General features: G+C 35.0%; 2 protein-coding genes across 3 annotated transcripts in view; one reads left to right on the top strand and one right to left on the bottom strand.

Moving 5' to 3' along the window:
- The window catches only part of LOC113514004 (uncharacterized), a 28,534-nt gene extending 22,710 nt beyond the window's left edge, over window positions 1–5,824 (top strand). For both annotated transcript variants that reach the window (XM_052898306.1, XM_031914498.2), the window contains 2 exons: window positions 1,618–2,031; window positions 2,962–5,824. In XM_052898306.1, coding sequence (XP_052754266.1) covers window positions 1,618–2,031; window positions 2,962–3,973 — 1,426 coding nt within the window. In that variant the 3' untranslated portion in view covers window positions 3,974–5,824. The remainder of the gene's footprint in view (window positions 1–1,617; window positions 2,032–2,961) is intronic.
- A 2,628-nt stretch (window positions 5,825–8,452) lies between these two features.
- Window positions 8,453–16,551, bottom strand: LOC113516228 (translin). Its single transcript, XM_052898310.1, has 7 exons — window positions 16,369–16,551; window positions 15,190–15,277; window positions 14,340–14,436; window positions 13,346–13,461; window positions 12,117–12,199; window positions 10,754–10,845; window positions 8,453–9,698 (listed from the first exon to the last, which is right to left on the bottom strand). Exons 1-7 carry the CDS (start codon window positions 16,444–16,446, stop codon window positions 9,563–9,565), a joined length of 690 nt encoding a protein of 229 aa, XP_052754270.1. The 5' UTR covers window positions 16,447–16,551; the 3' UTR covers window positions 8,453–9,562.
- Between the last annotated feature and the right edge of the window lie 287 nt (window positions 16,552–16,838).

Here is a 16,838-nt window from a genome sequence, read left to right as displayed (position 1 = left end):
TTCGTGTAACGCCACTGTACTCGTACATGTATCTTTATATTATATTGTTTTGTTCAAATTCAATTGACCACAATGAGAATTATTTTAAAAACAGTTTAACAATCCACTGTTTTATCATTAAATCATCATTCTTTACTAGTAAAGGCCTAAACAAATTGATCCGGCTCGAAGGACCAGTACACTGTAATACTGTTATAATACACAGGCTACTCGGTGCCCAATTTAGTCGCCAGCTTCCCACAACTAGGTTTTTTTTTACTTAGAATGGCAAACAAGCTGACGGCCCACCTGATGGAAAGTGGTAACCGTCGCCTAGAGACATGAGCAGTACCATGGATATAACAGAGTATACTGTTTCGCCCATGATAACCCCCATGCGTTGCCATTCCTGAGGACTCAGGTGTTATTCCTCTGTACCCAGTAAATTCACGCCATATCCCACCCTTCAAACCGAAACACAGCCATGCAAACACAACTGCTTCACGGTAGAAACACGAATGGGACAGAGGTACCCGAGCAGTCGACTTTTGTACAAAGTCTCCCTCTGGTAAAAGGTTGAGGTTGAGCTTCATGCAATTATTACCAATTGAATTGTAATATGGTTGTGGTGGAAAAATAAAAAATATTATTATTATTAATCGAAAAACAGAAAAAATCTACATAGATTGTCCTCTCATCGACAGGTGTCATTCCCAACCACTTACACCATAGTCTAAAAACAAATAGGTCTAGGAGTAAATCTCCTTGTCCCCCTACAAAAGGTTGCCATAATAAATAATCGCAGAATTGTCAGAACGTTATTAGATACAGACGAGGATGAAGTAGCCACCCACCATTCATACACGTAAGCTTCCATGGGGGGGGGGGGAGGTGGGATTGTTAGTAATGCGTACCACTCCCATTGCTAACAATATATTGCTCTTCACGGCCGAAATATTAATAGGACAGAGGTGCCAAGCAGACATCTTTTGTACAAAATTTCCCTCTAGAGAGAACTCATCTCCGTTGCTAGCAATTGAGTTGGGTGTATTGCTTTTGGGTTGTGTTGGGTGTATTTCAGCACTATGGTTTCCACCTGGAAACCATAGTGCTGAATTCCAGGTGTATTCATCAACTGACCTGCCTTTTCATTCTGTCTGAATCTGTCTGTAAGTCTGAATGGTAGATTAGACTAAGAATGCACTTTATGTAACAATATTAATAATATGACATGTACAATGCTTTAATGCTTTATAACCATAATATCTGCTATTTTTAAACGTTGACATAATTAACTAATTCAATGTAACAATTAATATGTATTTAGAATAATTAATTGGCCATACGTAATTGATAAATTTTTACTTTAAAGTGTTAGTCACGAAATACTAACTAAAATGTGCTAAGACAAAATGTGCATGCCTTTAGATAAGGCGAAATGTGTAGCTCCGATACCGTTTAAGACCTTTGTACCACATTTCGAGCAAATAAATTATTATTTATTTATTTATTTCTCACCTATCATCCCTCACTGGTGCCTCGTCAGTGTATACCGTTAGCGCGGCGGGGTTACCATTCCATTATCATCCATTAAAAAAAAACCTCCCATAATTAATAGAGACTACTCACTGTTTACAGGGAACTCGCAATCAAAAAGTGGGCAATAATAAACCCAAGAGAAAAAGAGACCCCAGAGACTACCCTCAATCCGAAACAGGTTTACATCAGCAAGAACCCAGACGGCACGTGGCCTACCACTTTCCAACCGCCACACGAAGTGAACGAAAGCGTCAACAGCTTCAATTACAGAGTTTTCATGTTAGTAAACGTACTGGAATTCCTCAAGAACAAACAAGAGGACACAAGAGAATTGTCCTTTGTCGAGCAAGTATGTGAGGAGTATTATGAGTACGCGAAGAGCCTGGTCGCCATGGTGAACAATAAGCAGAATTGTCTGCACCACGGGACAGACTTTGAGAAGAGCATAATGTGTGATATTAGTGAGTTCTATCAAGACATCAACTTGAATTTGGTGTTCCACGAGAGTAGTCGGTGAGTGAAATTGTTTTATTGCTATATATATATGTATAAGTCGATTGCTTGCGTACCTCTGTCCCATTCGTGTTTCAACCGTAAAGCAGTTGTGTTTGCATGGCTGCGTTTCGGTTTGAAGGATGGGATATGGCGTGAATTTACTGGGTACGGAGGAATAACACCTGAGTCATATATATATATATATATATATATATATATATATTATTCTAGTTAGTAACGTTATCATTCCACTGCTGAACACAGGCCTTCTATTGGGGGGGAGGAGGGTATATCAGTACTTACCCCGCCTGGCAGGCAGGTTGCTGCTGAACCGTATGAAGGTTGACCTAATTGGGTATATTAAGAGCAATGGGGATTGCCCTCCTCATTACTGACAATTCCCTCCCTCCCAAGAAGGGTTGACATCAGACAGGCAGTCAGTCTTTAAAGCAAAAGTTTGTGTATTATAAAAATTAGAATTCGCCAACCGCAAATAATTTGCATAAGGGTCGGAGGATGATGATTATCATGTAATTTCATTACTATGTAGCACTCTTCAAACCGAAACACATCCATATAGGCATAGCTGTTTTAAGGCAGAAACACGAATGGGATAGAGGTACCCATGCAGACAGATTAAGATTCAACCGTGTGGCGTGCAAATATTTCATTTGTTCTTAAAATTTTGCATTAAAAAAGTCTTTAAGTAAATAAAAGTTGTCACTAAGCCGATTGTAAAGTTTTCCACTAAATTTTTTGTCATTTGTCAATAAGCCGATTGTAAAGTTTTCCACTAAATTTTTTGTCTGTCAGATCTCCGTATTCTGTGTGTAATTTATTATATATTTTTACTGTCATGTAGTAACTGATTATGTAGTAATATAGTATATTAGTGTTTAGTCCCTCCTTGGATGGTGAAGATGGTAAATCACTATATATTCTTTACAGTAAATTCATCCTTATGAAAGTCTGTTTGAAAAAAGACAACATAAAAACTGAGAATGTACCCATAAATAATACTTCTGAATGTATAAATATAGAAGTAATAGACAATGATGATTTAAAATCAAACACAGATGATTCTACAGACAAACATTTGGTTTCCACCCTTGAATATGATAAAATGTTAAAAAGCGACGATCAAACTTCACTTGAAATTGTAAAAGAAAAAATTGATAAAAAGTACGTAATTACGAATAAAATTATTCATGATACAAATAAAAATTCGATGGAAAGTGAAACAGCGTCGTTTACCAAAAAGAGTCATAAAGATTTAGAAAATGTATTTTATGATAACGATGACGTTTTCACTGATGAATCGAATTGTAATACAGAAATTAAGAATGAAAATGATGCTATAGTTAATCATCTATCCTCCTCTAGCAAAAGATCCAGATCGGATTCGGCAGAGTCTATGCCTGATAATAGTAAAAAAACCAAAATACTATACTTTGAAAATTCACAAAAATTATCAATTGTACCCAAAGATTATCCTAGAAAAATAATGACAAAAGAATATTTAATTGAATTACAAAATATAATATCAGAATCGATTGACAAAGAAGACGAATTACCGCTATTACAATGTCACGGCATTCAAGATGGCGTCCTAGTTTATGCTTGCCATAATGAAAGAAGTTTGTTTTTCCTCGAGAACACTTTGAATCTGGCCGGTGACTTTAAAATCATAGACAATAATACCGAAGAAGATGAATGCTACAATATGAAAATAAAAATTAATACTCTATGTCAGAATTTGAGCAAAATATTCAACAGATTAGAATCGTACAATGCAGGCTTGAATACAGATAATTGGTGTGTTACAGATATTAAAACGAACATAGATAATATAATTATATCTGTAGACATAGATAAAGAATCTTACGATTATGTATGTTTTAACAATTTTTGTCTGTACGTTGGAATCGATATAGCTCGTTTTAGTGTCGTGTGGGACTAAAAACTAAGTATTTCTTGTTACATTGTTGTATTTTTGATATTTTAGTTTGCTTTAACGTTTCCAATCAAGGTAAGTAGTAAGTGCCTTATATGCGAGTACACACTAGTTGTAATTAATCATGTGATTTTAATATAATCTTACCACAAATAAAAAACCCGACTTTTGCGGGTGATTATTTTTTTGGCAACCAGCTGTTTGTTTAACGAACTGAAATGCCATTATTTTTTTATTTATCATTATCAAGGTTTAGAAGCGTTGTCATTTGGTGCCAACTGTAATTATGGAAAAAAGATCTTACTTAGTACGATTATCAAATACGACCCCTGTGTAACTTCTGTCAACCCGTTGAATTGTGCTTTATATATTGTATGTATGTATGTAAAAAAGCCGATACCTCCAAAATATAAAAGAAAGCATTTTTATCAAACGCTGTCTAAGGACGTCAACGTATCTGTACACTAAAAAAGAAGACACGGAAATTAGATATGTCGTATTGAAAATCGTCCTATATAATTTAAAATTAAGAAATAAAATTTGTAGATTATGTCTTAGTATTATTAATTTTAAGAATTCAACGATTTTTTTATTAAAATTTAAAAGGACAAAGACTCGAAAAGGAAAAAAAAAAACAGTAAATAACAATTTATGATTGCATTTAAATGTCGGTGTTGCCAGTGAATAAAATTAGCTCCATTTCATTTCCGCAGTATGGCGATCAGTTATTATAATTACAACTCTCTTATTTATAAAAACTATATACCTATTTAAAAATTATGTTACTATGTTTTGAGTTGGGAATAGTATACAAAATAAAAAGACAAAATTCGAAATCGGAAATATTTTTATTTAAATTTGATATTATTATAAGTAAGGGAATTATTTTGTAATTAAAAAAAATATCGCAATAAGCGTAAAATCCTAATGTAATAATGTTTTGAATAATAGATAAGACTGAATCAGCTTTTTTCTGAATTTAAATATTAAGCATTGCTAGGGGCCTTTGTTTATTTAAATTACGACAAACTGGCCATATATCCCCCCCCCCCCCTCCCCATCACCGCCCTTTCCACTCACATACAAAGATTTCTCGGGCTCTCTATCCTATGATTTTATCTAGTTTTACTAACTAGTCATCTAAATTTGTTATATGTACAACTTAATAGTTTTTTTTTTTTTTTTTTTTTAATAAGAATATGTAAATTGTACATTAGAAATTAAAGCATAGATCTCATAATTGCTTACCGTAAGACTGGCCATAAAATGTCCGCCATTCTATATTAGAAAATGCACATTCTTGTAAAATATAAGGTAAAAGTGATTTTGATAGTTCTCGTCCATACATAATTAATAAATGGCCCTATAGACGTTCCTAGCATACATTGGGGTCAATTCTAAAGCGTTATTTTTCTATCTCCAAAATTTTAATTTGATATCACAAAAAAATCTTAATGCAGAACTAGGGACTGTTTGCGCCACTTCAGTGGTATAAAAAAAATTGTTTTTTTTTTATTTCTATAAGACATGACGGAGTAAGCTACAGTTCAGTTATGTATTTGAAACTAAAAATATTTATAAAAACGTCAAACGTTTCAAACCTATTTTGGCTATTGAACTGTTTTGTCTCTGTTTTTTTGTATAAATCAGAGAGAGACAAAACAATCTAATAGTTAACATAGGTTTGTAACACTTTATAATTTTTATTTGTTTGAAGGTCAATGAAAAAAATCCAATGTCTTATTTTTATAGTCAAATTTTAGATTATGTAGATAAGAGTGTCTCAATAGAAATGCTTCGAGAAAACTGGGTCAACTTTTTCATATATTATAATTTTACTCGATAAATAGTTATATTTCATTTATAACTTCTATATATATATATATATATATATATATATATATATATATATTCTTTATTGCACTAAAACATACAGTAACAACAGTAAGTTAATAACAATGTTAGCAAAGGCGAACTCATCTCTAAAAGAGATCTCTTCCAGTCAACCTAACGCAGTGGCATAGGAAGTAGTGAGTGGGCAGTGGTACCGCTAAACAGAAGTTAAACACACTGATAAAAAATGAATCAGCTAATTTGACAAAAAGTCTACCCATTTTTGAGGCTCGATATATATATATATATATATATATATATATATAGACCAGTATTAACATTTATAGGATTGTGTCAAAACTATATTAAATTTAGCTTTTGAAAGTCCATAATAGAGAGAAAATATTTATTGATTTACTTTTTTTTTTGCACCACTTAAAGAATAATACATTACTCCTGGTTTGTCACGGAATCTTGGGATACATTATTGTATTTGTACAGACATTTTCTAATTTTTTTTATATTTTTTAAATTAATAAAATTTCCCATGTTACTTGCTATTAATATAACTTTCTAATGGTCAAATTATTTTTTAAATCTGCTAAGTAGTTTTTGAGTTAATCTATTACATAAAAAAAAAAAACAATCAAATCTTGTCTATTTGTAAAATTAGTATAAAACAGATAGCTTTGCAGTTCTTTTTTTTTTCATTTCTTAAAGATCTGCTTAGTTTGAGTCTAGATGACGCTATTCATACATATGTCCAGTGTTGTTTACTATTAAAATGTAGATGTCGCCCCAAGTTGTTTGGGGACAGCAGTTCATTTATACAAAGCTAACGCTGTGTTTTGATTGTTTTGTATATTCACAAGTAAATTTTTTTTAATGAATGATAATGTAATTGTAACCCCACCTGCGCTAACGGTATACGCTGGCGGTGCACCAGTGAGGGATGATAGGTGAGAATGAGGCAGGTCAGTTAGCCCGTCGTGACGAATTCAACGATAAATTAGTCACGATGGTTTCCAGAGGGAACCGCCTGGAGGTCGACCTGATAAGGCATAGTAAATTTTTGTTATGTCATGTTAATCCAATCGCTTCGATCAGCGCTCAATTGAGAAAGATTTTATCAAGATTCGTTTGTACTTCGTCTAGAGAACGTAATGTCTATTGTTACCGCTAGCGAGACCATACGATAGAATGAGACGGAGACGTGTGATGTCTTTTTCTCTCTTTTTAAAAGATTCCTTCAATAGATTCGTGCACCTTGTCCAAGGGTAATTTTCAAATGATTATATTGATGAGGAAGATCAATCTTCCTTTGATAATCAATATAAAACATATATTTGTTTTGAAATAAAACTTTACTAGTGGATATGCGACCTAATATTGTTATTTGTTGAAAAAGGAATATAAGTTTTTGTTACTAAAAATAAGTAATACATAGAACGCTCTATATAAGCAACTCATTTGAACCAATTTCAATAAAAAAAAAATCTTATTGGAGAAAGTTGCTTACAGGATAAAAAAATATTTTTTTTACAACACGGGGCAAACGAGCTTGCGGTTCACCTGATGGTAAGTGACTACCGCCGCCCATGATCACTCACAACACCAACGGCATTGCAGGTGTGCTGCCGGCCTTTTAAAAAGGAATATACTCTTTTTCTTGAAGGTTATGTTGTCGTATAAAAATACTTACCGTGTGGAAAATATTTTTACTTATTTCTTTTACTAAGTTGAGTAGAATAAGTAAAATATAAAGAATGTTGCTTATATAGAGCGTTCACTGTGTAATAAAACTGAAAGTACCTGTTCAAGTAAGTGTGATGTTTGTAATAAACGTTGATTTATAATGAAAAGCTTTTATTTTGTTAATTTACTAGTTTTATACCCGCAACTTTATCCTAGACATGAAAATTGTTACATTGAATTTTTTATACAACTTAGAATGGCAAACAAGCTGACGGCCTACCTGATGGAAAGTGGTAACCGTCGCCTATAGACATGAGCAGTAGCATGGACATAACAGAGTATACTGTTTCGCCCATGATACCCCCCATGCGTTGCTATTTCTGAGGACTAAAGTGTTATTCTTCTGTATCCTGTAAATTAACTGCCATATCCACTTTTTTTTTCACTGTGCATTTGTGTCTGTTGCTGTGTGTGCTGTAAGTAATGCAAATAAATTATTTATCTATCTATCTAATACCACAGTTGGCAAACAAGCATACGGCCCACCTGATGGTAAGCGGTTACTGTAGCCTATGAACGCCTACAATACCAGGCTGTTTTGACGCCAATGAAACGACTGCTCATGTACATGGGGGAAAGGGATTGTTAGCAATGGAGTTTGACAACCTCATTGCTAGCAATAATATGAGCCTATTGGGTCGACCTCCACGTGGTTCCCCCTGGAAACCATCATGAACAATTCTTGTTGAATTAGTCACGATGGGTCAACTGACCTGCTTCATCCTCACCTATCACCCTTCACTGGTGCTCCGCCAGCGTATCCCATTAGCGCAGGCGGGGTTACCATTCCATTATCATCCATTAAAAAAAATACATTACTAGGGTATTACTCAGGCGTTGACGAAAGGAAAGAACCCTGAAGGAGCCTCTTTCCAATGTCAAATAAAAAACCAGCAATCACCATTAAACTTATAATTAAGACTTATTATAAATTATACTTATTTCTAGGTCTCTACATCATTTCAGACTTATACAATAGGTTACAAAAACACCCCAACAATACTGGAATTAAATTCCAATGTAATTGGATGTTTTGACAAAATAGTTTTTTTAAGTACACGTGTGCATGTCAACAGATACTTTTTGTAATTAGAAATGAGTGATATTCGATATCTATATATCGAGTTCTAGACATTTATAACCGCTCATTGCAGGGGGGGAGGATTGTTAGTAATGCGGATTATCAGTTCCATTGCTAGCAATATACCTTATCAGGTCGACCTCCACGCGGTTCTCCCTGGAAACTACCGTGATTATATTATTGTTGAATTCATCATGATAGTTTACTAAATTTAAAATTAAATACCATTCCATATGGTATATGAGCCATAATAATAAAAAAAAACTAACTTTAACTGGGATAAAACCAATTATTTTAATTTCACAATTAGTATACTAGCTGACTCGGCAAACGTTGTTTTACCATATACATTATTTCGAGAACTATATATGAAAATTTATCGTACTACAATTATTACATTCGATTGCTATCTTGCAATCCTATTGCGGCATATAAAAATCGCTATTAAAAAACAGAGGTTGATCGTAAAAGCGTGAAAATTTGAATTTGTATGTACTTTTCAATGCTAAGTCATAATATAATAAAAATAAAATATTTAGAGGTGGGTCACCCATCATTGAGGGGTATGAAAAATAGATGTTAGCCGATTCTCAGACCTACCCGATATTTGTGTGCATATCGGGTGCATATTTCAAAAAATCGGTAAAACCGTTTCGGAAGAGTTTGGTAACAAACACCGCGACACGAGAACTTTATATATTAGATTATCTGTATGTATATCCTGTCAGATAAAAAAAATTCCTAATAAGATTGTAAATAACCGAGTTATGAGGTAACAAACATAAAAAAAAATACAACCGAAACGAGAACCTCCTACTTTTTGAAGTCGGTATTTCTACAAAATCAAAATCTGTTGACACGACACACTCTGTACGTAATTTTCAAGTCTCAATGCAGGAGCCGGTGATGAGGTGATGAGATCCAGACTACAAGGTGCCCGGCTCGGTCTTGGGCAGCAACCCTCGGATGCTGAGGTCGTATACCACCTCCTCGATCTTCTTCACATCGTATTTGAGCGCGTCGAAGCGTTTGCGAAGGTGATCATTCTTCAAACTTAATAACCTGTCCATCAATAATAACCATAGTATAACAAGTGTTTCTACCGTGAAGCAGTTGTGTTTGCATGGCTGTGTTTCGGTTTAAAGGGTGGGATGTGGCGTGAATTTACAGGGTACAGAGGAATAACACCTGAGTCCTCAGGAATGGCAACGCATTGGGGGTATCATGGGCGAAACAGTATACTCTGTTATGTCTATGGTACTGCTCATGTCTGTAGGCGACGGTTACCACTTTCCATCTGGTGGGCCGTCAGCTTGTTTGCCATTTTAAGTTGTATAAAAAAAAACTAATCCGACAGAATGCCCCCCTCTTTCCCTCCACCGTCAACTATTTTTTTTCTATTTCAAATTTCTAAACCAAGTATTTTTTTTTTCTATCAGGATAAAACTACCCTATCCTTCAAGGGATCAACGGATGCAAGTGAGGGAGAAGAGATTGTTTATTATGGGAATTGGCAATCCCTGTTGCTGACAATGTACGCTGTCAAGTCGACCTCCACGCGGTTCGACCTGGAAATTATCGTGAACCTCCTTCGTCATCACCTATCGTCCCTCACTGGTGCCTCGCCAGTGTATACCGCTGGCGGGGTTACCATTCCATTATTATCTATTAAAAAAAATGGTTTAGGTATGGGCAGCGGCGTCCCTCTTGATTCATCACGAAAAGTCAAACTGCGGTTGCCAACCCGCTTGCCAGGGGGGAAAGGGATTGTTAGCAATGGAGTTTGACAGCCCCATTGTTAGCAATTTGCCCTATTAGGTCGACCTCCACGTGGTTCCCCCTGGAAACCATCGTGAACAATTCTTATTGAATTCGTCACGATGGGCTAACTGACCTACTTCATCCTCACCTATCATCCCTCACTGGTGCCCCGCCGGTGTATACCGTTAGCACGGGTGGGGTTACCATTCCATTATCACCCATTGAAAAAAACCCGCTTGCCAAGCATAGCAACTATTGTTCAAACTCTCCTTATGAGGGAAAGTCTATGTCCAGCAATGGACAGTTAGTAGTTGATATAATTAGATACTGCATTAAGGTCCTTTAAATAACCTCACCTAAAGCCAGCGTTGAGTTCCATCACAAACTTGGATATTTGCAGCGGCCTACTATAATCGCCCCGCGTTACAGAGTTCACCGCCAGTCGTGACTGAAACATATTCCAAACTATATTATATTGGGGGGAAAGGGATTGTTAGTAATGGGGTCTAATAGCCCCATTACTGGCAATACACCCTCCCAAGTTGACCTCCACGCGGTTCCCCCTGGAAACCATCTTGTTTAATTCTTGTCGAATTCATCATGGTGGGCCAACTGACCTGCATTCATTCTTACCTATCATTCTTCACTGGTGCCTCGCCGGTGTATACCGATAGCGCGGGCGGGGTTACCATTCCATTTTCACCCATTAAAAAAAAAAACTATATTATATACCCTGTTAGATAATATATATACGCCGTATCGTCCCGGCATTACGTTTGGATACCGATCCGATATCTATATATTGGGTTTCTCTGGACACTGATGGCACAAAAAATGCCATCACCCATTTCGATATTGCCTATATCGGTCAGATATCTATTTCGAATATGTTAAAAATCTGTTATCCGATATTATTGTTTGGATAACAAATTTTTAACATATCTGTTATTAAACCAGTATATCGATATTGTAATGAAAATATATAGATATTGTTACTAAAATATATAGATATTGTATCTAAAATATATGAATATTGTATCTAAAATACATAGATATTGTATCTAAAATATATGAATATTGTATCTAAAATATATAGTTATTGTATCTAAAATACATAGATATTGTATCTAAAATATATGAATATTGTATCTAAAATATACAGTTATTGTATCTAAAATACATAGATATTATATCTAAAATATATGAATATTGTATCTAAAATATATAGTTATTGTATCTAAAATACATAGATATTTTATTTAATATATTTAGTAACTGTATCTAAAATGCATAGATATTTTATTTAAAATATATAGATCTTGTATCTAAAATATATAGTTATTGTATCTAAAATGCATAGATATTTTATTTAATATATTTAGTAACTGTATCTAAAATGCATAGATATTTTATTTAATATATTTAGTAACTGTATCTAAAATGCATAGATATTTTATTTAAAATATATAGATCTTGTATCTAAAATATATAGTAACTGTATCTAAAATGCATAGATATTTTATTTAATATATTTAGTAACTGTATCTAAAATGCATAGATATTTTATTTAAAATATATAGATCTTGTATCTAAAATATATAGTTATTGTATCTAAAACACATAGATATTTTTATATATTACCCACTACTGTCCGGTATAGAATGGACCAGCCCTTCATTACCCGTAGGTGTCGTAAGAGGTGACTATGCTAATACTCACCAGTTCAGAGCACAGCATGAGCAGACCAACTAAATAGTCCTCTATGTCGAGGTGAAACCCTTCCTGCTGCTCTACCGCGCTTACTGTCAGCAAAATAAACAAATTAATACATTTATAACCCTTGAAAAATGGGGGGAAGGGATTTTTTAATAATAGCATCTCCATTGCTAGCAATATCCTGTTAGGTCGATCTCCACACGATTTCCTTTTTTTTTTATACAACTTAGAATGGCAAATAAGCTAACGGCCCACCTGATGGAAAGTGGTAACCGTCGCCTATAGACATGAGCAGTACCATGGACATAACAGAGTATACTGTTTCGCCCATGATACCCCCCATGCGTTGCCATTCCTAAGGACTCAGGTGTTATTCCTCTGTACTCTGTAAATTCACGCCATATCACACCCTTCAAACCGAAACACAGCCATGCAAACACAACTGCTTCACGGTAGAAACACGAATGGGACAGAGGTACCCAAGCAATCGACTTTTGTACAAAGTCTCCCTCTGGTAGGAGGACCTTCCTTAGGAGACCATCATGCTTAATTCCAAGGTAATTCGTCACTGCCAATTGATCTACTGAGGATGAAGTAATCTTCAGTTATCATCTGCCACTGGTGCCCTGTCAGTGTATACCGATAGCACAGGCGGGGTTACCATTCACTATACCATTCACATATATATATATATATATATATATATATATATATATATATATATATATATATATATATATATAATAAAATCATAACTGGTCGCTGTATGTACATGAAAGATATACAAGAAAAACTATTATAGGCGGCCTTCATGAATGCAACAGAACCCAAAACAATTATTTTTAGAATTTTTGTCTGTTGGTCTGTATGTTTGTGCACGCTAATCTCAGAAACGGCTTAACCGATTTGAATGCGGTTATCATTAATGTGCTGCGATTTGCTACACTTAACATTTAGTTTTTTTTTATTTCAATCGGTTTATAAATAAAAAAGTTATATCAATCTAAAGAATCGCATATAAAATGCTATAAAATAACCGATCAGTTGAATTTGCTGAAACTTTACGAAGGTATTAGGTACGTAATTATCATTTAAATGTATAATACAATATAAGACCGGATTCATGAACAATTCCAATGGGAATTATATACGGAAACTACATAGTTAGAAGCAAGCAACGCGGCGGGAAATGGCTAGTGTATGTACATAGGTACGTTAGTTGCCACACTCACTGCCCAGCACGTCGGCGACGGTGTCGTGCGCGGCCAGTATGCCCGCCTCCAGCCATATGGTGAGCGAGATCAGGAAAGCGTAGCGCTGCGTCATCATGCGCCAGTGGTCGTGGTACCTGCACACCAAGAAAAATACAACCGAATTGACTACCTTTTTTGACATGAGCTAAAAGTGCTATAATCTAGACTTTTAATATGTAAGGTAACCAGAGGGAGACTTTGTACAAAAGTCGATTGCTCGGGTACCTCTGTCCTATTCGTGTTTCAATCGTGAAGCCGTTGTGTTTGCATGGCTGTGTTTCGGTTGAAGGGTGAATTTACTAGGTACAGAGAAATAACACCTGAGTCCTCAGGAATGGCAACGCATGGGGGGTATCATGGGCGAAACAGTATACTCTGTTATGTCCATGGTACTGCTCATGTTTATAGGCGACGGTTACGGCCGTCAGCTTGATTGGCATTCTAAGTTGCATACAATAAAAGAAAAATCATTTTAGCATAATATAAGATTGCTTGATAATTCGTTCCACAAAAACAGACCGAATTCATTCGTGTCAAAACTAGTTGTTTCAATTTAAATATTAAATTACTGTACCGATTCTGATAAAATTGCTATGAGACCAATCTGAATATACATATATCATTTCAGTTAAAAAAAATTCCAAATCGGTTTATAACTAACAGAGTTATTTAGTAACAAACATAAAAAAATGCCGCATGTGCCCCGGCATAGAATGTACCACCCCTTCCTTTCCTGTGGGTGTCGTAAGAGGCGACTAAGGGATAGCTAGGATTGGGCAGCAGCGTCCCTCTTAAAACATCTCTAAAAGCCTAATTGCGGCTGCCAAACCCGCCTGCTAAGCGTGGCAACTACTGGCAAAACTCCCCTTATGGGGAAGGCTTATGTCCAGCAGTGGGCAGTTAATATCTGAAATAATAAACATAAAAAACCTCCTTTTTTGAAGTCGATTGAAGAAGAGAAACATATTCATACTTGTAATAATCGGTAGAGGGCACCGCTTCCTTCAGTCTGCCGTAGCCAATGCGGGCTCTCTCGAACAACTCGCGGGCTTTCAGGCATGCTGGATTTACTGGAATGAATGTTTATTATGAATAACCCCAACACCAGAGAGGGAGAGGGAGGCTTTATACAAAAGTCGTTTGCTTGGCTACCTCTGTCCCATTCGTGTTTCTACCATGAAGCAGTTGTGTTTGCATGGCTGTGTTTCAGTTTGAAGGGTGGTATGTGGCAGTGAATTTACAGGATATAGAGGAATAACACCTGAGTCCTCAGGAATGGCAACCTCGAATATCAGTTCTTACGTGTAGATATCATTGCGTATTCAATTTTTGAGAGCCTTTATTTTAATAATCTTTGCAACTATGTCACACGTCACATGATCAACTGTAAACCAATTTTTACATTGATTTTTTGTAAATGTTAGGGATTATTCCTTGGGCATTTAACAAGGGGGGATGGGGGTTAAATAGTGCCCTGATAGGTTAAATATTAACTTAGCACATAGAACACTTTATGTACTAAAGTATGAGGCCAAAGAAGTAGTAAAAAGGTAGTTTCCTTTTTTATGGGTGATAGCGCTGGTTGCATTACCATTCCTGGTAACCCCACCTGCACTATCAGTATATGCTGACGTGGCACCAGTGAAGGATAATAGGTGAAGATGACAGCTGGCCAACTAGCCCATTGAGCGAATTCCACATAAATTAACCTGACAGAATATATTGCTAGCAATGGGGCTTTAGACCTCCATTACTAACAATTCCTTTCCCCCCGAAAACAGCTAGTTATAACAAAATGTTTACAAATATTATATAAAACTTACTGCCACTTTCATCATGATGTATAACTTGTAGGACGGTCAATATTTCACGGGACAACTGGTCCACCTCCTTGGAAATGTTTCTGATTGACTGTAATATAATTAATTTTAATTTTTATCATATTGGTACAGGGTACAGAGTATAACATTTGAGTCCTCAGGAATGGCAACGCATGGGGGGTATCATGGGCGAAACAGTATACTCTGTTATGTCCATGGTACTGCTCATGTCTATAGGTGATGTTTACCACTTTCTATCAGGTGGGCTGTCAGCTTGTTTGTACTTCTAAGTGTATAAAAAAAATTGGTTGCTGTCTGTACATGGAAAATTTTTCATTTGTTTTTAATCTAAGACCCATTTCTGCATGCAATTACAGCTGAGAAGAATGGGCAAACAACACAGCCGTTGCTTGATGTTGTGAATGTTTTTGAGATTAGCATGCACAAATGTACAAACAGATAAAAATTCTAAAAATCATTGTTTTGGGTTCTACTGTGTTCATAAAGTCTCCCTATATTTTTTCATACATATCTTCCATGTACAGACAGTGACCAGTTACCATTTTATTATATGTTTATTATACAGGGTGAAATCAAAATTGTTATTATCATCTGAAAATAGTAATCATCATCATCATCATTGTCATCATATTAACATTAACTGTCAACTCCTGAACATAGGCCTTCCACATATATGGAAGATATATGAGAAAGGCCTACCTGCTAAGATTTTTCATTGCGTCAAGTCCCGATTGTGTATTTCAAATATTTTATCATCGCCTTAAAAGTATAAATTTTTATCCATTATTTATACTAAAATTTTAATTTGTTTAAAAAAAAAATATATAAATTTGTATATATTTTAACATTAACCGTTTATTTTTGTATGTTGAAATATAATAAGTACATTGACCTGTTAGATGGTACTGTACTTCAATTATTATACGAAATATTCTAAATGTGAAAGGCGACTGTTACCGGTATGCGCGCCAACCGCCTTATTTATTATGAAATTTCACATTCATACAGTATTTAGCATTGGTAAGCACATTGGCTATTTTTTTTTTTATTCAGGTCACGTACAATCGCTGGTATATTTAGTACGAAATAATATAAAAATCCAAACCAAACAATAATTGATAATGTGCGTCATGCTAAAAATATTACTTAAACATAAATTACCTCTCGCAATTCAGCTTCTTGGTCAAGACTTTTTTGAAACTGACCGAATATTTCGTTGATTAAAATATTTCCACTCATGTTTATTTATTCAAAACTTTAAATATAAATTAAATTTATAATAAATAAATAACAATTCAGAGAAGAACATTTGTCGGATCGCCACAGATATGAAAAAATTGCAAGTCAGACTGACAGCTACAGTGTCCATCAAACTAGATTTCAGCATTAGAAACTATCTACGTAAATTGTTTTACTCATAAACTTAAATTTACATTAAGAAAAATAAGGGTTGATCGAAAACATTTTTAGCCTAAAAGTCATTTGATGTAATATAATATTTAATAAATGAAAAACGGGCATAAAATGAAATAAAAGATACTTGTTGAGAAAACAGAAGGAAGAATTAACAACAAACCTGTACACGTAGGCTCTACATGTTTGTCCTCTTATACGCGTCTGTATTTCAGTCC

Source organism: Galleria mellonella, unplaced genomic scaffold (assembly GCF_026898425.1).
Source record: "Galleria mellonella isolate WM207_F2 unplaced genomic scaffold, CSIRO_AGI_GalMel_v1 utg424, whole genome shotgun sequence".
NCBI lineage: Eukaryota > Metazoa > Arthropoda > Insecta > Lepidoptera > Pyralidae > Galleria > Galleria mellonella.
The sequence above is the reverse complement of the archived record's forward strand: the minus strand, read 5'-3'. Positions and strand labels throughout refer to the sequence as shown.